At 45.8% G+C, this 24,355-nt stretch overlaps 2 protein-coding genes across 2 annotated transcripts; one reads left to right on the top strand and one right to left on the bottom strand.

Moving 5' to 3' along the window:
* Window positions 1-331: 331 nt before the first annotated feature.
* On the top strand, window positions 332-1,800 carry POP5 (POP5 homolog, ribonuclease P/MRP subunit). Its single transcript, XM_041420254.1, has 5 exons — window positions 332-354; window positions 424-566; window positions 641-790; window positions 1,258-1,341; window positions 1,520-1,800. The coding sequence occupies exons 1-5, from the start codon at window positions 335-337 to the stop codon at window positions 1,621-1,623; spliced, it is 501 nt and encodes a 166-aa protein (XP_041276188.1). The 5' UTR covers window positions 332-334; the 3' UTR covers window positions 1,624-1,800.
* A 324-nt stretch (window positions 1,801-2,124) lies between these two features.
* RNF10 (ring finger protein 10) lies at window positions 2,125-23,070 on the bottom strand. The gene is made up of 17 exons (XM_041420252.1): window positions 22,499-23,070; window positions 16,530-16,732; window positions 13,759-13,958; window positions 12,673-12,763; window positions 11,456-11,640; window positions 11,242-11,378; window positions 9,627-9,787; window positions 9,170-9,298; window positions 8,756-9,014; window positions 8,389-8,522; window positions 7,745-7,862; window positions 7,354-7,455; window positions 6,735-6,869; window positions 5,834-5,931; window positions 5,558-5,618; window positions 5,248-5,406; window positions 2,125-4,359 (listed from the first exon to the last, which is right to left on the bottom strand). The coding sequence occupies exons 1-17, from the start codon at window positions 22,656-22,658 to the stop codon at window positions 4,283-4,285; spliced, it is 2,409 nt and encodes an 802-aa protein (XP_041276186.1). The 5' UTR covers window positions 22,659-23,070; the 3' UTR covers window positions 2,125-4,282.
* Window positions 23,071-24,355: the final 1,285 nt, after the last annotated feature.

The following is a 24,355-nucleotide window of genomic DNA, read 5'->3' as shown; positions in this document are numbered from 1 at the left end:
AGAAAAGGTGATCAGACATTGGAAAGGGCTACCCAGGGTGATGGAGGTGTTTAAGGAAAGACCAGACATGGTCTGCTAACATGGTCATAGCACGGGCTCGATGGCCTCAGGTCTTTTCCACCCTCAGCGATTCTGGCTCCGTAACCCGCGGGCAGCTCGCGGCAGCACTGCGCACGCGCGGTCCATGGAGGGAGGCGGGGCTGGCCCGCCGGCGGCGGCCGCGCTGTCCTCCCCTTGTCCCCGCCCCTACACGCCGTCCATTGGCTACAGCGCGCAGAGGCCCCTCCCTATTGGCCGGGCGCGCCGTCCGTCCGTGCCGCGCGCCGCCGCCGCCATGGTGCGCTTCAAGAACAGGTGAGGCGGGCGGGAGGCGCGCCGCGGGTCCGGGCCGGTGCCGCGCCGCTCACGCCGCGCTTCCCGCAGGTACGTGCTCTGCGAGGTGGTCTCGGAGGACCCGCGGTGCCGGCAGTGCATCGAGGACCGCGCGCTGGGCCTCGCCGTCAGAGACGCCATCACACGGGTGCACGGGGACTACGGCCTGGCGTGCTGCTCCATCTCCTTCACAGGTGCGGGCCGGACGGGCGGGCCCGGGGGTGCGGGGTCCCTCCGGCCCGCTCACCCGTGCGCCTGTGTCCCGCAGTGAAGTACCTGAACGCCTACACCGGGACGGTGCTGCTGCGGTGCCGCAAGGACTCGTACCGGCTGCTGTGCTCCGCGCTGCCCTTCGTGCGGTACCTGGAGAGCCGCGGGCAGCGCTACCCCTGCTTCCTCAACACCCTGCACGTCGGAGGTCAGGAGCCCGGGGCTGGGGGAGCACGGGGCTTTAACCATACAGACAGTCCTCGTGTGTTACTAACAGCAACTGCTTTCAGCACATCTAAATAAGAAACAGGCACCAGCAGTTTTTTGAAAGCCTCGTTAATTTTGTTTGAAGCTTCATTACATTTATCACAAAACCAGAGCAGCAAATACAATGTTACATTATTTTTAAATATATTTTCAAAGTATGGTATCTTCTGGATTGTGAAAATTAAGCCCCAGGGGAACTAACAGGCACTGCATGTTAGAAATGATTACTCCACTACTTAACCTCAGCAGTGAGAAACGAAGTCTACAGCCCCTTTGTAGCATTCACATTAACAACCTTGTTTCATGGGGCATTTGTCACTTGATCCAATGCTCTTCTGGAAATACACAAACAGCTCTGACACATTTGGTTGTGTAGATTGTTACATGCTATTCTTGTGACTTCCACAGGTACCATAAGAACGTGTCAGAAATTCCTGATTCAGTATAACAGAACACAGCTGCTGAGGTTGTTGCAAAACTGTACAAATGAAGGTGAGTTTCTCTAGCCACTTTCCTAAAACGTAGCCTCAATTCCTGGGGTTTCTGTAGGATATGCGGGGCTACTTCTGAATTCTTGGCCTGAGAAATGTTTCTGTCTTTCGAAGTGGAGGACAGTCCAGTGTATGTGAAGAGATCAAGTAATAACCCTCTGTTACTTTCTTTACTGCAGAGGAAAGACAGTGTATACAGAAGTCCTTGCTGAGCTGTTCCATTACAGAAGAGCAGTCTCAAAGTGGAGATGAGGAGGAGGATGATGGCACAGAGACAGACTGAATGGCACTTGTTACTGTTCACCTCTATTCTGTACTTGTTTAATCAAGATGTGACTGGTTGTCTTCAGTGTTAAGCGGTGCAGGGGACTGGAAAAGCATTTGTTCATATTTAGACTTCATCTCCCATTCCAAATGTTTTTAAACAAATTTTTTAAAAATAAAACATGATTTCACTTAAGTAGGCTACTTGCCTATTTCACTCCAGGAGTCAAAACCACTTGCCCTCCTGAGGAGTGTAGCAGCTCATTGTGTTCTTCATGCTGAGGTAGAAGGGTGCTTTAGGCAGTTGGCACAGACAAGGAATGGAGTTATTCTCCTTCAGCATACAAAAAGCATCAACATCTGCTTTTTACTTTAGGTGCACTCTTAGCCACAGGGCTATCACTGTTTTGAGTGAGAAAAGCACCAGTTGTGTACACAGGAGCAGGGAGTGCATGGAATGTATGGCAGAGCTGCAAGGCTCAACTCCATCCCCCCCCATTATAAAACTCATAGGTACAAGTACTGCTTAGATATTTATTAAGTTTACACCAATCAGTTACAGGAAAGTAGCATTGCTGGTATTATCTCGAATCCATAGGAAAACAAGATACAATTGAAGATGCTGTCCCTGTGGGGACAGCCCCTGCAGCAGGGACAGCCTGCCTTGCCCATATCACTTCCCTTATCCTAGTGCCTGTGACATGTGGAGGTGAGTACACCAGCTCCAGCTATTCTCTCTTCCCAATGCAAAGAAAAGTTGACTATAAATGTGCAGAGATAACAGAACACAACAGATACTGGTTAGACACTTAAGTAGTTACTCCTGTTCCTTAGCTTAAAATGACTTGCTGTAAACACGCTTCACTGCATATTTGAATCTCTCTTAGTTGCTTTCTCTGCCCTCACCAATTGTTTTCCCATATGCATTTAAAGTATTGACAGCAAGACATGTTACCACTGTCAGGCATCTTGTCTTAGTTTCTTTGCAGTCCCCTGACAAGCTGTACTGTCTTTCATTGAGTGGGGTTAGTTGTGACCAAGCGTGAAGTCAAGCTGCTTTCAAAGAATGTCTTGCAGGTGTTTCCTCTGTCCTCCTGTAGCAGTTGGAAGTATTCTTTACCTCCCCCCTCTCCTGTTCTTTCTGGTTTACAGCCACACGTGATGGACTCTGGTACCAGCTTCCCATGAGGCACACATGTAGAGCCTGTTGCTCTGAAATGAAGCACCCATGTACTGACATCAGCTTTTTAAACAGGGACACAACCACAGAGTGCCAGTGGTGTTGGAATACCTGACTCCAGGTGCCTCAGACACACACTTCCTGTTCAGACCAGTGTCAGAGGGACAGAGCACACTGCAGCCTGTGCCACTGGGGCTGAAGACAACAGAAGACACGGTCAGTCTCCCTCCCTATGTTCAGTGGTACTTTTTACCAGTGCCCTGCAATTAATTCTGCCAGCAGGAAGGTAAATTGTGAGTCTCTGCAATGTTCTAGGGCTCCACACTGCTGTGACAGTTCAGCTGCAGCACTGTGTGTGTGCGCGTGATTTATTGCAACTGTTGGCCTTGACTGGTACGTTACACCTAAAATTCATTTATTCAACAAAATCCACACCACTTAACTCAGTAGCTCAAATCAAACCACAAGCAGTGCAGAATGTGACCACCCAAAGAAAGAGCAGGGAGGGGTCCAGAGGAGACACGTTCATAGCACAGATCAACTTAAATCCCAGAACCAAGCACGTACTGGCCCTTATCCCAGTACAAGAGAACCCCAGTTTCTTGCTGGGGTGTAAAAGTTATCTACAGACTTCAGCTATCAGTTGTTGTTCCAACTCAAGAGCAGCCAGTGTCAAACCATCATTCAGAAGGTTACCAGAAGCCCTAGAGGGGAGTGTTTATTCTAGATGATCAGGTTAAAAAGAATGAGTAGCCCATGGTTGGCAAAAAACAAACAAAAAGTAGCAGCCTCACTCACCCACATTAAAACAGACCTGAACAACTGAGAGAAGTCAGGAAGTTCCTTCTACTGCTAGTGCCATTTTGAAATACAAAAATCATCAAGCCACTTTAAAACCAAGTAGCCAAGTTCTGCTTTACACTCACCTCAGCTTTTTATCTTTCCAAGCCAGGAGAACAGGAGGAATTCTTGCTCTTTAGAAAAAGAACAGATATAGCAGCTAACACTCTAAAGCCAATAAGCTGTTTTGCCTGTATCCAATGCAGCCAAAACCAGTTTCTCAAGAGAGCAGTTTGACAGCTTTAGTGCAACAGCACTACTGTCAGTCAGCTGGACTTCTGCCCATGAATAATTACAAGAAAATAAAGGCTCTCTGCCTTTTCTCTTGGGTAATATTGCAGTACTTTGGCAGTGCCACACACCTGTAAGGACTTTCACACTGCTAATCATGCCCAGAGGAGTGACTCAGCAAATAAAGCCTTGGCAGATTTGTCTCTGGGTTGTTAATTCCAAAACTCTGTTTCAGTATAAATTCATTAAGCAGTTGGAATCAAAACATGTTACTTCAACATATACTGTCATGGTTTCCTCCTGAAGCCCCTAGAAGTCCTGGAAAAACAAGTTTAGGCTGTTCAAATTTAAATACTTAAACTATAGCAGCAAAACAAAGCAAAATTAAAAGAAAACCAGGAGAGGAAACTTCTCTTGAATAGCAGAATCACTTGGTGTGAACAACAGAGGTGCTGAACAATAGCTTCTGCTTCTGTTTCTTTCTTTTCTTGCCTCCCTTTTCCTCTGTGAAGAATTAAAATGATACTGTCATTCTTATAATGCAACAGGAACATCACACAGAAATGATAAATGGTCTTCCCTAGCTTAAGTGGCTTTTACAGATCCACAACATTTACTATCAATTCACTGAACATCAGGGTAGTTTAACAAAAAAATTACTGCAGATGAACTAAGGGAGACTCCATCACACTGAAACACAATTACAAACATGCCTAAATGATTGTAAAGTTGCTGTTCAACAGCAGATCCTCGGACCTCAGTGTCCAGCAGTTTGCCTTTCCAACAAGTATCACTTTGATACGTGTCCAAAAAAACCACAACTGGAGCAGACATTCCACTGAAACTCCCAGGCCCTCCCATCCAATTCTCTCCATCATCCAGTGCAGTCTCCAAACAGAAGCCAAAGCTAAACATGAGAACTGAGCATTAAAAGTGTTTCACCAGCCAGCACCAGGGTTAAGTTCACCTCAATTTGTTTCACATTCCCCAGTTTGAAATTTCAGCTAGCAGTTACCTCGACATTTTGGTCAAACTGAAGTGGTAGTTCAGCAGCTCAGGTATTTTCAGTTTAGAAATGTATAACCTGAACTTCCTTGGGATAAAGCTTTAAGTTCCAGTAGAGACATGGCCAACACAATTGTCAAAAGCCATCTTTGTCCTAACAGGATTCTTTGCTAGTTGGAGATCTCAGCTCCCACTAAGAGGCTGCTTTAAGTGACAGAAGCCCTAGTCAAGCTGTTCAGAAACCACAACCTGACAATTTTCAGAACTGTTCTCTGGCCAATTTTTGATCCCCAAAAATTGCTGCTTTCACTTCTCCGAGAGAAAGAAGGGGAAATACTAATTTTTTTCACCTCAGGAAGCTTTCCTGTCCTTCCCCCTGCCCTTTACCTGATAAATGATCAGCTGTGGACGGTTTGTCCAGTTTCAGGAGGGCTGCCTCAATAGCTTGGCTGAAGGAATTCTGGAAGCTGGGCACAGGTATCCGGTCAGAGCTGTCACTTTCTCCATCACTCTCTCCAGGCACAGGGAGTGCCAGAGTGTTCTCATCTGACAGAGGGAAGGAGATGCAGAAGGCTGTACAAAACTTTCACCACACAAATGCTCCTCCACACTCCAGATCCTTCTTTTGAAGTTACAAGATTTCTCACATTCAGGAGCATGGTAAAGAACCTGAAGTATTACTATCAAATTTTCTTACCTCTTGTCTTTGGAGCAGGTTTAGGCCACGTTTCTGGTTTTGCCTTTCCAACTCTCAACATCTATCAAAACAGTTGTAAGACATGATTAAACTCCGCATACTTGAACAATCCTGCAGACCCCCTAAGTGGCAAGAAAATCTAGAAACCCCTTCAAGCACTCAAACCTTATGATATCTCCCTAAGATTTATCCCACATTATTTTTGTAGGGGAAGCAATTATAGTCCCCGACTTAGACAGGAAATTCTGACAAGATTCACTCTGCTACAAGGTTTACCTGGGCAAAGGAAGGGAAGGGAGACTCTTCTTCCAAGCTTCCACAGAGCAATGGGCTGACCTGGCTAGCAGCAGGTGACAGTGGAGTTGGAATAGACTCTACAGAGAAAGGAACTGAGAATTAAAGCCAGTTGCATTTGGCCAAGGCAGTCATTATGCTGCTTATCAGGAAGTAACAGAAATAAAGTTTTATTATCCTACGATATTACTCATTTTGATCTCATTAGTTCTATCCATCAGTCACACAGTGGGATCTCTCAAATTTTCTCCATCTTTTTATTTAAGGAAAATTTAAGTTTGCTTTTGGTTTTCTTTTGGGTTTTTTCTGTTTGCTTGAGCAGTTTTGTCTAATTATTTAGGAAAGCTGGGAGGGAGTGCTTTTTGTGGGTTTATTTTAGAATAATGTGTTGGAGAAGATAGAGATGATAGAAAGAAAAAATGCCAGTAGTGTTTTCCTGGCAAACACAATTTTCTTCCCTTTTTGGGGCAATTGTTTCTTTTCTTTTGCCTCATGCAAAAGATGAGGTAACTACAGTGCAGATCTCATATTGTCAAGGTAGAGGTAATAAAAAGCAGACAAAGGAACAGAATGTTTCTTAACCATGTCTGCCTTTTGTGTATTATCTCATAGGCAGCCTAGGAAAGAATCATAGAATCACAGAATGGTTGGGCTGGAACTTGAAGTACAATCTACTGCCGGGGCAGGCACACCTTTCACTACACCAGGTTGCTCCAAGCCCCATCCAACTTCACCTTGAACACTTTCAGGGATGGAGCAGCTGAGCTTCTCTGAAAAGAAGCTGTCTTTGATCAATACTGAGAAGTTCAGCACGATGACCTGAGCAACACATCCCAAAAGAATGATCAAGAGCTAGATGCAATGTGTTTTTCCAGATGCTCACCTGTCTGAAACACAGGGCTTCTGCCAAGAGGAGACTGACAGAAGCCCTGATGATCAACACTGGTAGTTTCTCCAGGGCAAGAGGTAAAAGCAGGGAACTGCTGCAGATTCTCTAGAGCAATATGGACCTCTGGATCTAGAAAGAGATTTTAAATTAAAGCACTACACAACGTGGGGGAGGACTGTCAATATGCAAGTCATTTTAGAAGCCTAGGAGGTGCCAACTCATTTCTTTCCACCCTCTATTTGGAGACCAGTACAAGCCCTGCTGCTGGATGGAAGCAGTTTCTAGGCCTTTTTTTGCTTTCTTCATTTTTCACTTTACATCGTGATTACTATAAAAACAGAGCTATGTACACCATGGAGATAGCTGTGCCCTTGAATGCCCTCCATCTCTCCCAAAATGCACAAGTGTGCAGCAATTGCATAACATCACTTAACATCCTGACTAGAACAGCTTATGTTTTTCATTACACAGACATTGTTCCTAATACTTTGTAATCTTGTTCCAAGTATGCGCTACAAACTACAGGCCTCAGAGTTCATCCTATAGCTCAAGAAATCAGCTCAGCAGCCAAATATGACTGGAAATCCACCAGTTATGTGCCATCACCACTTACATTTGCCCTGTTTCTTGTTCTCTTCCATCTCAATCCTGCGTTCTCGCCGCCGTTCATCGCGAGCTTTCTTCTGCCGCAGACGTTTCCTCTTCTCAAGGTCATCTAGGAGCAATGTAGAATACTGGATATCAAAAAACCCACACCAATACTCTGGCAAGGTTTCCTCCAGCTCTAGAACAACCTTGTAACACATTAGTAACGAAATATTCTTACAAACAACATATGCTCTTCTAAGCAGTTGGGATTTTTTTATTCTTTTTGTAACTGCTGTCTATGAACAATCAGCTGGGGCTGTTCTGTCTGGCAGTCACCAGACACTTGGGGCAAGAGGAGTAAAGCTCTAAAGTATGTTCTCTTTTCTACCATTAAAGGGATAAGAACAACTACAAACCTGAGAACAACTCTAAAGTCTCCTTGGAGATGACAGGTGGCTTCAGAGCCAGTTCACAAATGCTGAACTCACAGGTGAGGGGCAAGTGACAGAGGTAGCGATGACGCTGTCTTATATCCTGATAAAGAGAGAGTGATATAGCACCACAAGGACTAGAGGCACCCATGGTGATGAACATGCACAATATTCATCAAATCAAATGGAAAAAAATAGCACCAGTGACACAATAGTTACTTTAAAAACTACAAACACATGACGGATGCCCTGAGTCAGAATCAAATATTCCAAGATCTCCACCAGCTACATCATAATCAGACTTGGATGCAGTTACTCCAGCTTTCTTACTGATTTTCATGTTCTTCCTCCCTTCTCACTCACATCACTGGAAGAAAATTCTGCAATACCAGACTTGCAATGCAATTATTTTTGTACTGGACCTTCTAGGAAAAAAAAAAAATCTACACTGCAGCCTACTTATCAAAAGCAACATAAGGCCCAGCACCTTCCAGAAATGCCCTTCACAGATTAGCATCCCTACTCATTCATACTTATTATATCTTACTACTGAAGTGAATAAAATCTCCTGTACAATGACCAACCTGCTAAAACAAAGCCCTTAACTAATAAGAAGATAAAATAACTACCTCTGTCATGGAGTAGCCAGTTATCTCCACTACAGCTGCAGTTATCTTCTCTGGACTCTTCTCCAAGCTGCCATATTCACGCACAAGGCATCGAACGTTCACAGGGTGAAGGTACATGCACTGCCCATCCTCAGCTGAAAGGCAACACATCATCATCACTCCTTCCTTACCTGTTCATTTTCAGTACCCTTCTCCCCACCTCAGGACAGCCTCCACGAATAGAATTAAAGCTCCTTTCTGAGGTTCCTGTAGGACTTTTATTTCACAGGGGTTCCCTGCATCTAATGGACTGACAAACTCCTTCCTCAAGGGGAGTCTCAAAGGAGGCATCTCTGCCTCTATGATTCCAGGATTTCATTGCACTGACCTTGATAGAAATAGTAAAAAGGAGAGTTGCCAAGATGTCCACTGCTAACTGTATCTTTAGATTCTTGGCAGCTTGTTTCAGCTACATTTGGTTCCTCTGCAGTGTTCTTAACAGGTTCTTCTACAGTGTCCACCTCGGGTACTTCCTCCTCATCCAGCACTGCCTCTTCTACTTCCACAGGAGGTGAAAAGGAACTTGCCAGGTCAGAGGAAGGCTCCACAAGCTCCTCATCAAATGCAGAGAGATATTCCACATCACACTGCCACAGCAGAGAGGATAGAGTTAGCACCACACCACCTACATCAAAGATTATCATCTCTGCAAAAATCTTTGGCACGAGCTCACCACACACTGCAGTGTGAGGCGGCAGAATTAAGTGTTAACAGGATCTGCCAGAGCAGATTTGTCACCCACCTTTTTCTCTTGGGAAACAGCAGGCTCCACAGCTTTGGAGCTTTCTAGGACCAATTCTTCCACAGCTGCACTGATTCCAGCAATGCCATTGTTTTTATCCTGGTCAGCAGATAGTGCTGTTTCTCGCTCCTGGAGATCATCCAAAGGGATCAAGTTTCAGTTTGCCATTTAAGCAAGGAGACCACCTCCATAGTTATTTTTAGACTTGCCCTGGCATTCCTTTACTGGAATACCATCCCTTAAAAACCATTCTGCTGTGTTATCCTGAACACCACATCAGATGCCTGGGCCCAAAGGCTACAGTCTCCTCCAAGGTGTATAATGCTACTCCAGCAGCAAACACCAGCAACTTGCTAGAGACCAGAATAATCACACACCACCATCCACACAGCAGAACAAGGATGCCCAGCACACTCTTAAAAATAAAGCTACTAAAAGGCTCCCAAGAGGTTGTTACCTTCAGCTCCTGGATAGCTGCCTCAATGAAACAGGCTTCTGGGGTGTGTTTTTCTTCCTCATATTGTTTCAGTAATGCTGCTTTCTCCTCCAGGATCACCAGCTGCAAGACCTGCTCCCTGGATGCCAGAAGCAGCTTTGAATACTGACTGTGCTGGTCATCTGCACAGAAGGAGCACCAAATCATTAATATCTGCACGTAGAGCCACTAGTTTGGAGTGCTGCTTCTTCTGAAGTTTTGTTACTGCTCACTTTTGTGAGTTAATCCCTCAGGGCAGACAACACTCCACAAGAGTTAGATAGAGACTCCACAAATTACCATTGTATCACAAGCTGGTGTCACATAGCTGCTGACACCTCCCCCACACAGCAGTTCATCTGCCACTTCACCACTGAGTTGCTCCACATCAGTAAAAATGAAGCCTAAACTTCCACACTGTAGGAGCATCACCTTTGAGAAGCCTTGAGGGCGTCAAAGCTTCCTGAAACACTGCAGTCTGCAACTTCTTCCTCTCTTCTCAAAAATACTGCTGCTGGAAATTTCTGCAAAGCCCTGGCTTGGCTCAAACTAGTTCATAAGCCCATATGTATTAAAAATCCATACACAACATTATTATGAGGTTTTTACAAGAAGCACAGCAGAAACAGTAAACTAAAGAATTGCACTTTAACAAAAGGTGACCACTGCTGTTACTTTACAGCAACCACAGCCTCCCATATTAACACAATTCCTATATTCACTACTCTCCAAGGGTCTAACCTTGCCTACAGACACAAAGTTAGTGGTGAATTTCCTGGCTTCAGAGTGTTCTCAAATCCTGTATTTGTTCTTCTGTTTGTTTTATGAAAAGACTTAAAGTCCCCTAGTTTCAAATACTGAGAATCCTGTAAGACCACAGCCTGCATGCTGGATATCATCACACGTTAGAAGACTCTACTTTTTCCAGAGAGTTTAAATACATGCAGCCTTTCCTAAATGTGACTGCAAAACTAAGTGAGCCAAGACAGCCCACAAAGCAGCAATGTTCAGTAAAATTATTTCTTTAGTCACAAAATTTTTGCGATACTAACAGATAAGATGATGATGAGTTAGTCACACTCTTGACTGGAGAAAACTGAAGATGTCAGGCAACAGATGTTTGGAATAAGGTTTGCAATAATTTTGATTATTTCCCCATAGCATTCACTGACTTCAGTTGATAAGTGAAGATGATGAAAACCTTGTTGAAGATTACAGCCTTGAAATAGTTTAGACACAGAGACAGTTATTTTTGTGAAGCTGTATAATGAGTCAGGAGGAAAAAAGTTAAGGACACCAAAGAGCCAATAAAAGCAGTAAGAGTCACACCAATGACTGCAGGATACAAAGGACACATCAAACTATAAGCAGTGACTGTGAAGGCAGGAGTCTGCAGTTCAGTCACTTGAAGGGACACAGCACACAAGTTAAAGCCTTGACAGTAAAACAGTGTGAGCAGAGTTTACTGTTAATGTGTGGTCATTAAGCTTTTCTGCTGCTAAGCCCCACGTTTTGCAGCCAGGGTAAATCGACTCAACACAAATCCTGGTCACAGGCAGGAACAGGATTCCAACCAACAGGGCTGAGTTACACTCACCTCTGATGTAAACAGGCTGAACCACATTCATCCACTGGGATTTGGGCAGTGCTACCAGAACACCTTTCTCTCTTCTCATAAGTTGCATTGTAATGGTATCACCAATTGCATACTGACGTGTTTCCATAGCGACAACACTGCAATGCACGGAGGCGGTCAGCAGTGTAAAAATAACATCGCAAAAAGATGCATGATTTAATTAATATCATCTCACCTCTTGAGATCCTTCTTATGAACAGAGCCATAACAAATAGGACACTTACTCCAGGTCTTCTCACTCAAGGAGAGATAGTGAAGGATACATGCCCAGCAGAAGATGTGCCCACAGCGGGTGATCTTGGCAGCAGTTGGTGGGTACAGACATATGGGGCAAGAGGGCACTTCATGGCTACAGATGCGCTGAAATGGCACACGAGAAGAACAGCACAAGTTTTAGACTATGAAATCAGTTCCTGGGATCCAGAATAAGCCACCTGTAAGATCTACTCTAATATATGATCTTCCAGCTTTTTAGGCTCTGTTTATTTATCAAGAAATTGGTGCACTGTCAACTAACACCTTCAGACTCCACACGGAATAACCTTCTAGGCAACCCGTCTTATTTTTTATTGCTTATTTCTGCTCAAATGACATTAAAAAGTGAGTCTTCTCACACTTCCCCTCAGGTATTCATCATCTCTAAGAATTAGCAGCATCCTTATTATGTGAATTCAGACAGTGAGAAGGCAAGCGAGCTCTGTGGCCTCTCCCACAAGCACACTTGTGCAGCCCTGTGGAACTGTGAGACTGAACTTACCCACTTCCATGAAAATGCTACGTCTAGTCAGACACTTTGGTAGCTTCTCTGTGTGGCAGAGACATAACTGCCAAGCAAGCACCTAGAGTTTTCAGCTCTCTTGTAGTGGCAGGTAACAGTAAGCCTATCTCCTTTCCACCTACACCATGCACCAGACTGTCTTGGCAGATATAAATTGCTGCTTGAGGCAACCCAAAACATCTGACCACAATTCTCAAGAGATTTTCCATTTTGTTGCTAGGCAAGATAGGCCACCTATGCACAGAATAATTCTTCAAAATTCTACACTCTAGTCCTCTTCTGTGGACTCATGCCCAAGTTTTCTGTTAATATCTCAATCACAAGGACTCTGTCTACAGAATGTCAGATACTATTTTTGATGAGCTCCCATCTGCGAAAGCAAGAAGAAGCTGCTAATTTTCCTAATAGATTTTAGCACTTCTCTTTTCCTGTCATGAAAGTATTTCATAATGTATTCCATGACAGATCTTTCCCAGTATTGTGGGAGTGACAGAAAAGGCCTCAACTCAAAAACAGATGAGTTTTATGTAACATCACAGAGGGAAAGAGGTAGTTAAAGACAGGTTGAGGTTCTTACGAAGGAAAAAAAAAAAATCTAGCCCATCACAACTGACCACTTGCTCCACAAAGTCCCAGTTGACCAAGGTATCTGGATCAGCAAAGTGGACTGTGTAGTCCTGTTCTTCAGAGACAACAAACTGGCAGCTGGGGAAAGGCAAAGAGACAGATGATCCACTCAGTTGTTTCTAAAAACTATCCTATAGGACTCTCTCAGCTTCTTCTTTGTCCAGCAGAAAACTGCTGGATGCAGTCAGTAACTTCTATCAACAAGAAATCAAGAGTTCAGTTCACAACCAGATTTTCAGGACACAGGTGTGTCTAATTTCAGTTAGACACAACATCACACAGTAAGTACAAAATCAGCCAGGCAGACTGGTTTTCCAGAAACGTGTAGGAAACAGTCAGCTGCAATGGGGATCTATTAAAAAACAGGGAATCCACAAAGGGAAAAATCTTGTCACAAGAACTACAACTAATGGGGTTCCTGCAAATAGACTTCACTACAATAAGCCACAAAACCTTATGGAGAAATCAGAAGCATCAATGCTGAAAATACTTTTTATCTTTAATATTATCAGAGATAGGATGTCCTGAACACACTTCAAATTCTGGGGAAATTTCCAGTCAAAAAGGAATTCAGCTGCTAGGTACCATACTGATCATCATTTGGGTTATACTATGTACTTTGGGGCCCACAAAATAATCAGCATTTTAAGAACTAAGACCCATATAAGTAATTGCCTTTGGGACTTAAAAATTCAGATTAACTTTCATCTAGCAACTGTTATCACTTCTATCACAACAAACCAACTTTTGGAAAAAAAACCAACCATCTTCTATAAGGAACTATACAGATATTCCCAAATAGGAGTGTCATGTCCCAAAGCCATGCTTGAGAATTTGAGCAGAGGATTTTTGTTTGTATCTAAAGGACTCACTCCAACAGATATCTTGCAAATAGGTGAAGACAACACCCCTTTAAAATATAGACATTACCACTAAAAACATTACAGAAAGGTAATTTCATCCTGGAAAAGACAAGACAATTAGTCAAGCCCAAAGAGAACTCCCTGGCTTGTCACCCCTTACAGCTCCATGTCTCTGCAGAAGTCTAAGAGCCCCATGGATCTCCCACTCACTTGGCCTGCAGGAAGAGCTCCTTGTTGAAGGGTTTATGCCCCCACTTGTTCCTTTTCCCCCAGTTGCCATGTCCATTCCCATCAAAATGTCCTGCTTGGCCACGGGGTTCAAAGGTGAAGTTCAGTAAGTGGTTCAGATTAATCTTCTTGGGACCAGAGAACTGGGCAGGGCTGAACTCTGCCCGTTGAGCCTCTGCTACCTAAGAGAGAACAGCATTTGTTAGAAAATGCTGGAGTTTACAGCAGAGGCATCAGTACAGGTGGACATCCAGGCCCCATCAGTGACAGCACATGCAGCATCTACTCACTCACCTTCTCCCATCCCTGTTCTGCAAATCAAGCAGTGCAGTTAGAAATGCCTGAGAATCTGAAAGTGAGACCTCAGTGCTCTTACCCCACACTGAGCAAAAGGAGGAGAGAGTTAAAACAACCACAAAGACATGTAAAAGCTGGCAAAACATAGTCAATAAGAAATTGTTCAAATCCTGACAATACTCCTTTAGACAGTAATACAAGCCTGATTACTGTTTGCACAGGCTGTACTTGTTTTGGTTAATTTTCATGTAATGAAGTAACAAATCAAAATTCAGCAGAGGCAGCAGGTGAATTTTCAGCAAGTGATCTAGGTGAGAAGTGCTGCTCATCCATCAACACTGAAAAACCAGAGTATCAGTTAAAGCCCACAAACACTCTATAGTATTTAGATCCACATCAGCACAAAAGCCTCAATCTGGTTCTACCCTGATGTCAGCAAGGCCAATACAATTACTTCTGTAATACCACTATCACCTGTAAATTTGTGCCCCTGAACTGGGTGGACACAATCAATCTTCAGAGGGCAAACTTTGGCCTGTTTAGAAGACTGGTTGGCAAAGTCCCTTGGAAGGCAGTGCTAAAGGGCAAAAGAGTCCAAAAGACTGGACATACTTCAAGAAATCTTAAAGGCACAGGAACATGCTGTCCCCTTGTGCCAAAAAATGAGTGAAGAGCAGCCTGGCTCAACAGAGAATTTTAAATGGAACTCAGGAAAAAAAGGAATTTATGACCTGAGGAAGAAGGGATGGGAGCTCAAAAGGACTACAAGGATGTCATGAGGTTGTGCAGGGAAAGAAGTGAAGGGCCACAGCCTGACTAGAACCTAATCTGGCCACTGTTGTAAAAGACAAAAAGATGTTTCCATAAATACATCAGCTACAAAAAGTGAGCTAAAGAAAATCCCCATGCTTTACTGGATGCAGAAGGAAACCCAGTAGCAAAGGGTGAGGAAAAGGCTGAGGCACTTAATGCCTTCTTTCCCTCAGGCCTTAATAGAAAGGCCAGTTGACCTCAGGGTACTCAGTCGCCTGAGCTGGAAGACTGGGACAAGGAGCAGAATGAAGCCCCATACTCCAGAGAAACAGTCAGTGCCCTGCTGTGCCACTCAGACACCCCAAGCCCATGGGGCTGGATGGGATCCACCCACGGGGACTGAGGGAGCTGCCAGCAATGATCATCATTTACCAACAACCCTGGCAAAATGGGAGGTCCCAGCTGACTGGAAGTCAGCAAATATGACACACACCTAAAAGAAGGGCTGGAAGGAGGATGTGGGCAATTACAGGCCTGTCAATCTGACCTCTGTGATGGGCAAGGTTATGGAGGAGATTATCCTTCAAGCCATCACACAGAGTATACAGCACAACCAGGGGATCAGGCCCAGCCAACATGGGTTTATGAAAGGCAGGCTCTGCCTGACTAACCTGATCTCCTCCTATGACAAGGTGACACAGTGCATGAGGGAAAAGCTGTGCATGTTGTCGGCATGGAGCTTAGAAAAGCCTTTGGCACAGTTTCTCACAGCATTCTCCTGAAGAAAGTGGCTGCCCATGCCTTGGATAAGCACACTACTCCACATAAAAAACCTGTCTGGATGGCTGGGCCCAGGGAGCAGAGGGACAGAGGGTGACATCCAGCTGAGCCCCCACGAGTGGGGTTCCCCAGAGCTCAGTATTAGGGCCAGTCCTGTTTGATGTCTTTATCAATGATCTGGACAAGGGGACTGAGGGCACTCCATGCAAGCCCACATATGACACCAAGCTGGGTGGGAATGCAGATCTGCTGGAGGACAGGAAGGCTCTGCACAGGGATCTGGACAGCTGGACTGACTGGTCAACACCACTGATGCGAGGTTCAACAACACCAAGTGCCAGGTCCTACACCTGAGTCACCACAGCCCCTTGGAATGCTCCAGGCCTGGGAAAGAGCAGCTGGAAAAGACCATCAGAAAAAGACCTGGGGATGTTGGTAAACAGCAGCTGAACATGAACCAGGTGTGCCCAGGTGGGCAAGGCAGCCAGTGACACCTGGGCTGTACTAAAAACAGCGTGGCCAGCAGGGACAGGGCAGTGAAATTGTGTCACTATATATTTTCACAGAAAACCCATGTGGCAGCCAGTGGCACCTGGGCTGTACTAAAAATAGTGTGGCCAGCAGGGACAGGGCAGTGAAATTGTGTCACTATTTTCACAGAAAACCCATGTCCATGTGTACACATCTTGGCACATATTCCTCACATAGCATTTTGCTATCAGCTTGGAGCACAGCTAAGAGCACTCCTCTTCTGTAGCTGCCAAGTTGCTCTGCTCACACTCCCTCTGGCATCTCAGCAATCTTAGCACCCCTTATTACTCTCTCCCTTCCCAAGGTGAGCAGAGCAGACCTAGCTAGGCAGGTCAGGGTGATCCTCTCATCCCAAGAGAGGAGGCCTTGGAGTCATGCATTACACTTCTCACCTCATCTCGTCGTCCACCATTAGAAGAGCTAAAAGTTTTGCCGCTCCCGCCGCTGCCTCCCCTTTGAGGAGGCATCTTGTTAAAAGCTTTGCTTTTCTGTGAATTGGAGCGACGGGACTGACTGGAAAAGTTCTCATTTTTTGAATATGAAGTTTCTCTTTTACGATTATAACGCTGTTTGGATCCACTGGCATTCTTTCCATCTGAAAAGAAAATAAAAGAAAAATCAGATCATCAGCTTCAGAGTTGGCCTCAAGTACTGCACCTCAGCTAAATTCAGCACCTCAGCTCAGAGATGAGCTCACCTCAGCCACCATCTTAAGTGGACATTATAGTGGACATATCAGGACATTAAATTCCCCCAACAACCCAAACAACTTCATTCCCATCATTGCCCAAAGAGCTGGTCAAAGAGTTTTAAAGAATATATTTGCTGTGATTCACCTTTTATTAAAAAAAAGTTGAATTTCTTTTTTCCAGATTTGGAATTGCCACCACCAGATATCAGTGTATTACCTGGTACATTAAGTTATATAACATCATATACCACATCTTCATACCCCGTTATAAGAACTGACAACAACTAGTTCTTTTTTTCATTTAATTTGCCTAAACCACACAATTTATCCTATTTATTCACACATAAAATACACTGCACAAATACACCACTGCCTGCATCTTTCTTAAAGGCTTCCATTGCCTGTTTTCAATCACTTCTGCACTTTTTGCTTAAAAAAATCCCAGCAGATCTAATTCTATTTTAAAAATATTTTTATGTCATCAGGCCAAAAAACGCTAATTGATCTTGAAGCACAAACCAAACACTTTGTGGCCTTGCAGGGCACATACCTAAGATCTAAGTACTAAGTCCACCAACCTATGCAACAACTGTCTGCCAAAAGCTGTACTTGGCACACCACTGACCCTAACACAGGACACAGTGGTGAAGCACAAAGCAAAAAACTGCAGAAATAAAGAGCAGAAAAATCAATCCAGCTCTTTAGAGGGGTGTTCTGTGCCTCAACAGCTGCTAAATCAAACTGCCAGAACAGAGTTAATACTATGAAAGTATTTCTAGCAGCCTTAACACAAGATCAGAGCTGCCCAAGGACACGACAGGCTGCAGGCTGGGTGCTCAACCCAGCACTTCCAGCACCTGCCCCAAGTTTTATTTGTAGCAGAGGTACGGTGATAAGCTCAGAAACAAAACTCCTCAGGCTCCACAAGACATCTACCCACACCAGCCAGCCCCAAAGTCACTCTGGATACTCAGTAAACATTACACAAACAGCAAGACCTCACACAGTATCTAGTTGCACTTCATAAAAGCCTATTAGTTTCCCTTTTCCCACTTTGCAGTCTTCCTCCCCAGCCCTTGGCATGAATCTCACGTGGCAGGCAAACACATCACTGTGATTCAGGATCACGTTTCTCACATGGGCAGTTTCATTGCCAGTGCTCCCAGTTTTTCCCTTTCCCAGCACCCCTTCCCATCTACCCAAGCATTTAAAACAGCTGGAATGGCATCATCCACATAAAGTATCTTTTGTTGTTATTTTAAGTTTTTTCTTCCACCTGCATTCCCCAGAAAAGGTGAGCTGAGAACAGGATGTGTTATTGTATATTACTGAGGATCCAACTTCAAAATAATAAATTAAGCAATAAAAGTGGCTGAACCAGGTTCTGTGCTGGTCTGCTGTTTCTTGCACTTGTCAGACTTCTCTGGGTGCAACTACAGCTAAAACAGAACACTATCATTACTTTCACACGATGTGACAGGCCCATATTGCAGACAAACTTCATCATCAGAATTGGTAATTTACTCTGCTATTCAAAAGGCTGATCCTTTAATTCAGAATTAAACCTACTCTGTCAGAACCACAGCTGTGTAACTCAAACACATGCCTGCAGAGCTGGCAGTGCTTTAATGCACATCAGGCTAAAAGGACATGGCTTGAGCATTATCAGGAAAAAACACACCAGAAGCTGCCAAGCACTGAGGGTGTGACCAGGTCTGGCTGAATGATTAGACACACCTTTTTTGAGAATACTTGTAGGGAAGAAGGAATAACCAACACCTCTCAGTCTCTGGTAAAAAATTAAGTACATTTGAAGCAGTTTAGACTACTCCTTAAGTTACTCGTGAGCAGAACTTGTCAGCTCAGCCACTCTCTCAAACCTGTAATTTCAGCAAATGCACTAGAGGGGCACATGCCCGTTGTGCCTGTACCACTTTGCAGTTTCTCTGCCATTTTCAAATGGGGGAAAGAAACAACTCAAAAAAAGTCAGTCTAAAGTGGGTGTTTACAAGTCCCTGAACAAGGAACAGCTCAGCCCTGGAGCTGACAGAAGAATCTCCTACCACTTAAAGTTCTAATCGAGTTACTCACCACCAACTTTGTCAGTCAGATGGTTTACACACATTCCTGTCATACTGTAGGTCCTTTTAAGGCACCTCCTAGAGCCTCTGGGAGTAACTTCAGTGACGCTCACATTTTATAGGAAAGAACTCTCCACTTGTGCCTTTTTTAAAAGGACATTACAACAGTCTAATAATGCTTCAGACCTGATTTAAAGATGGGCAGTTCCACCCCCCACCACAAGAATAACTGACCTCAGCTGAAGCCTGGTCCATCAGAGAAGCAATGAAGTTGGTCAGCAGACAGCCAGGAGCTTGGAGAAGGCAGCTGTAAATTGGAACAGCTTTTCCCTACCCTCAATCTAAGCAATGCTGTCTCTTCCAACCTTTCCAGCATGCCACACGTCAGGGAGCTCTGCTTTCTATCATCCATCCCAGCACTCCCACAAAGGACAGGGTAGGACAGGCTGCACTCTGGCACGGAGAAAAGTAGAAGAGTCTCACTGCCATCCTCTCCTGTGAAATCCCAGTTTTAAGCAGGGTAAGTTTGGATTTGGTTGTTTCTTTTTGGCAAATGAGGAGTTAGCAACAGTCAGAGTGCTGGTGAGGTACTTACTCTTCACCCAGGTCCTCAGCTAGCCCTTTTGCTGTTTTCATGGCATCTAATCTATCTAACTATACATATATATAATCTACATACAAGTTATGTGGATTTATCTACCCATTCACACTCCAAAATACTTATGAAAATACTGCCTGTATAATTTAAAAACACTACCAATAAAACTCTTCTGGCATTTTGGAGCAAGCCCTGAGATCTGTGGTTTCTCCTGCTGCTAGAGGACCTGTATCTCCAAAGATCCAGAGAGGGGAGATGAAGCTCACAGCATTAGAAGCAGCTGTAGGTGACCCCTTGGGCACTGGAGCTGCACTACTGGCTTGCTGGGGTGAGAACTACTGTTTCCTTCCACCTTTTTTCCCCTCTTTTCTGCTGAGCTGTGCTGAAGCCAGCAGCATTGCATAAGGGGTCTGGATCACACTAAAGCCACAGGGTGGTTTCATGAAAGCACACTGAGGCCACTGCTGCTGCCAAGGCAAACATCCCAGAGAGCAGGAGGTGACCGAGCTCCCAGCCCAGCCAAGCAGGCTCACTCTGGCTGTGATAAGGCCCAGGAAGGTTCGTGACAGCTCACACTGCCCATCAGCTCCACAGCACTGCAGAGAACCCCAACAAGCCTGCTTTGCCTTAGCTACTTTATTCCACTCTAATTGGATGTGATTCCTGTTGGCACACTAATACAACATAAAGAAACTTTTCTGCTAGAAACTTTCAGTTTAATTTAGTCTCCGAGGCCAAATTTGAAAGATAGGAGGAATCAAGCTTCCACAAATACAAGGGAATACAGTACTCAGCCAATTTCCAGCTGCACTGCAAGAGAAAGGGAAGCTACCATAAGGGTTCAGGAACATGCATTTCTTCATTTCCTCAGCTGGACAGCTGCAGCAGGTAACTTTGGAAAGCATCAAACAGCAAGAGCTTGACTGGATTTAACCCAGTGACCAGCTGAGGAAGGTCTGTGGTCCACAGGATTACCTGCCATTGCAGAGGAGATGCAAGATTTCCAGAACACGTCCTATACCTGTCCTTAAAGGGGTGCACCACATCAGCTACAAGGACAGTGATAAGGAACTCCAGAAAAAGATTCCATATGGTGACATGCCAGTGTCCTACACCCAACAGCTATGAAAACACAGCCACAGTTTTGCCCAGCTGCATCCTGTGTACTTGTTTGCCCTAAGTTCATCAAGAGAATCTTTTTGTTTTAGTTTTCAGTAGCCTCCAGTTAAGATATTCCTAAATAAATATCTACTACTATGAAAAGAGATTCTAATTTGTCCATCTCTCTCTGATGCCCTGTAATGGAAGCAACTCATCCCTCTCCCTCCACTGTAGTTTGGAAACAAGTATCACTAAAGTGGAATTATGCTATGACAAAATTTTCCACTGTTTTATTAACAAAAAAAAAAGTCTTACAAACTTTTATCCCTCTCCCTCCACTGTAGTTTGGAAACAAGTATCACTAAAGTGGAATTATGCTATGACAAATTTTTCCACTGTTTTATTAAAAAAAAAAAAAGTCTTAAAAACTTTGAGTGATTATTTAATTATAAGTTTGGAGTAGAGAAGAACAGTCATCAGGCTTCCTCTCCCCACTGCTCCTGTGCTACCAGTGCCATTATTTCCAACCTGTCAAGGGTGGTACTCCACAAAAATCACTTAATATTTTTATTCTGGGCTGGAACAACAGGCCTTTTACATCCTTCCTCAGATATCCTCCAGATACTGTGTCTTCTACACGAAGGGATACCAGCCCCAGCACACATCATCTTAACCCCTTCCTGAAAGATGTTTGCATTCTGTGAACAATCCTCCACAGAGCATCACACACCGCTATAAAAGAAGCTGGAGTGAGGAGGTGTCTCTTGGCAAGACAAGGACAGAAAAAGTTCTTAAAAAGACTTCCAAGTGTTTGAATTCGAAGTTAAAATCTCATTGTAATTGCACAGTTACACCACAACCTGGGGAGCTGTGGGTGAGTCACCTCCCATGTCCCACTTCTGTCAATCCTGGAGAACGCCAATTAATACAGGTGAAGAGCAGGTAATACTTGGTTACCCAGGACATGACCATGCTTAGAAGGTCCAAAAAGGAGTCAACAAACACCTCCAAGATACTTATTTTCTTAACCCTCTGGACTGCACTCCTACTCTCTCAGAGGCCTCAAGTAATACAGCTGAAACAAACCACTGAGGAGGAAGGAAATTAGTACAGCAATGGTGGTGTAGCAACCTGTTGACACTCTCTCACATACTTCCAGGACTAAAATCACCAATTTTAATCACTACTGCCCCATTTATAGGTTTTAGGGAAAAAAAAGAAAAAGAAAAAAAAAAGGTTGCCAGGGACCCTCACACACTCACTCTCTTCCTAACTTCCTAACCAAGTTCAGAGAGCTATGTGGGCTTAAGTATTACCTTGAAATGACGACAGGAACCACACTGGCTTCTGACAAACTGCTCTGTCAGCAGAACCAGCTGTTTGCAATCCCAGGTGAGACACTTTGGGTTGCATGCCAGAGGAGCAAACAGCAGCCAGCTAGCCCCGAGCTCCCCCAAAGCAGCTCACTGAAACACGGGGGCGAGGGGAATGCTGTGCGCGACACCAGACCCCCTCGGGGAGGTGTAACAACACAGGGACAAGATAAAGTTAAGGGCTCTGTTCACAGGCACTGGGGAATGTATGGTCTTACTATAGCACCAGGGCTTTAGCGCTCAAGCTGCTTATTCCAATACTAATGAAGATAAAGCATTAATCCTTAAAGGAAGAGGAGAGCAGGAATCCCAGCTCGCCAAACAGCGAGCAAAGCCGGAAGAGGAAGGAAAAAGAAACCAAAAACAGGCAGTGACCTGAAACGCCGCCTATTAAACGCAGCTGAGACACAAACAACCCGCCGAGGCGAAGTTGAGCCTCACCACAAACCCAAGGGGGGCACAAGGCCGTCTGTGCCCCGCTCGCCCCCTCCCCGCGGAGCCCCCTCACAGCGCTCACCGCCTTTGGGCTTAGACTCCCCCGCGGCGGGCCCGGCCGAGGCGGACCGCGGCTGCTGCCCTTTGCTGCCGGCCGAGGATCCGGGCGCACCGGAGCCGCAGGGGCTGCTCTTGTCCATGGCGGGGGCTGCGGGGGTGGCGCCGGGCGGGCTCTGCAGCATCAACGGGCGCCCCGGGCGAGCGGCGGCCCTGGGCGGGGGGGCACGACGGGCGCTGGCGGAGCCGGCGGGGGCCCAGGCTCATGGCCCGCGGGGGCGACCGGCGGGGGCGGCGCAGCGCGGACTCGGCCTCCTTCATGGCGACATCTTCTCGCTGCTCCGCTCGAACCGGGGAAGGCCGCGGGAGGCCGGGCCGGGCCTGCGGGGCTCCGGGCGCGGGGGAAAGAAGAGCTGCTCACGGAGCCCCGCGGGGCCCGGCGCTGCTGCCGCCCGAGGGGTCGGCACCACCCCGGCACCCACCGGCTGCTCGGCGCCGCACCGGCCCCGGCTCGGCCGCCGCTGCCCCGTAATGGCGACGAGTCGCCCGCAGCAGTGGCCGGACCCGGATGCAGCCGGTCCGGGCGGGCCCGCGGGCATGACGGGACTTGTAGTCCTGGGCCGCGCGGGGCGCGCCGGGAGCCGCGGGCGGGCCGAGCCCGGCGCCCGCCCCTCGGCCCCACCGGCACCGACGGGATCGCCCCCACCTCCGCAGGACAGAAAGTCATTTGGTACAAAATCATTGCTATCGCTTTGTAGCAAATAACCGTAAAAGTTAAAAAATAAACTAAATCTCATCAGGCCTACTTGAAGTGATATTTTTTAACTTTTCCCTCAAAGTAAAAGGGGGAAAAACCCACACGGCAACTCAGATCCGAAAGACATTTCTTTTAACCTTTAAAATGCATTATTAAATGCATCTCCTGGTGCCTTTTCTATTATTTTAGGGATGAGAGCTTCAAGTTATGTGGGAGAGCAATTCCCAGCTCCTTAAAAAAAAGTACAGGTGGAGCATGTAAGGGCATCTTTACCCCGTAATTCATACCACGGTCTGAATGTACAGCCCCGCAAGTAAAACTGTTTTGTGTGCACAGACCACATGCTCTGTACCACCGGTATCATCAACAAATCCACGAATTTGTGTTTTACATGTTTCAAATAAATCCACTATAAATATTATTTTAAGAAAAGCCTCATAAAGGTCTTATTTTAACACCTGATTGTTCCCTATTTAGGTCTATTATTCTCAGAATTACTGATCAAACTGGGAGTGTAGTTACCACAGTGTTTAGATCTTTTGGATTTGAGGGGGGTGAAAACCCTCAACTTTAAGAAAGTTGTTCCTCTGCATTTGAAAAGAAGCAAGAAACAGCACATGCAGTACCAGAAAGAGTAGAGAGACACAAAACTTTAAAAAGAAAACACAACATTTTTATTAGCAAATTAGCTTGCTGTGGGAATAAATACGAGAAAGTCTTCCCCCAAATAAAAACAACCATGTAGTTCAAACAGCTCACAAAATAAACAGGTCACCTATAATAAAAAAGCATTCCAAGTTCCAGGAGCAGCTCCCTGCCAGAACCACCCGCCAAGCAGCCCCATAGGTACTGTCACTGCCAGCGCGCTCTGGGGCGCCGCTCGGCGCCTCCGCCGCGTCCGGGCAGCGCTGCCCGGGTGTGCCGGGCAGGGGAAGGCCGGGCCGGGGAAGGAAGGCCGGGCCGGGGAAGGAAGGCCGGGCCGGGGAAGGCCCCGCCGCTCCTCTCACGGCTCCGCCAGCCCCGCCCGCGGCTCCACCTCCGCCGCCATCGCTCGGGAGCGCCCCGGCCACGCCCCCCGCGCACCGGCCGTCGGCCATTGGTCACCTCTAGGAGCTCCCCAAGATC

The sequence above is a fragment of the Onychostruthus taczanowskii genome, unplaced genomic scaffold (assembly GCF_017590055.1).
Source record: "Onychostruthus taczanowskii isolate IOZ18803 unplaced genomic scaffold, ASM1759005v1 scaffold64, whole genome shotgun sequence".
NCBI lineage: Eukaryota > Metazoa > Chordata > Aves > Passeriformes > Passeridae > Onychostruthus > Onychostruthus taczanowskii.
This window is presented reverse-complemented; position numbering and strand designations above follow the sequence as displayed.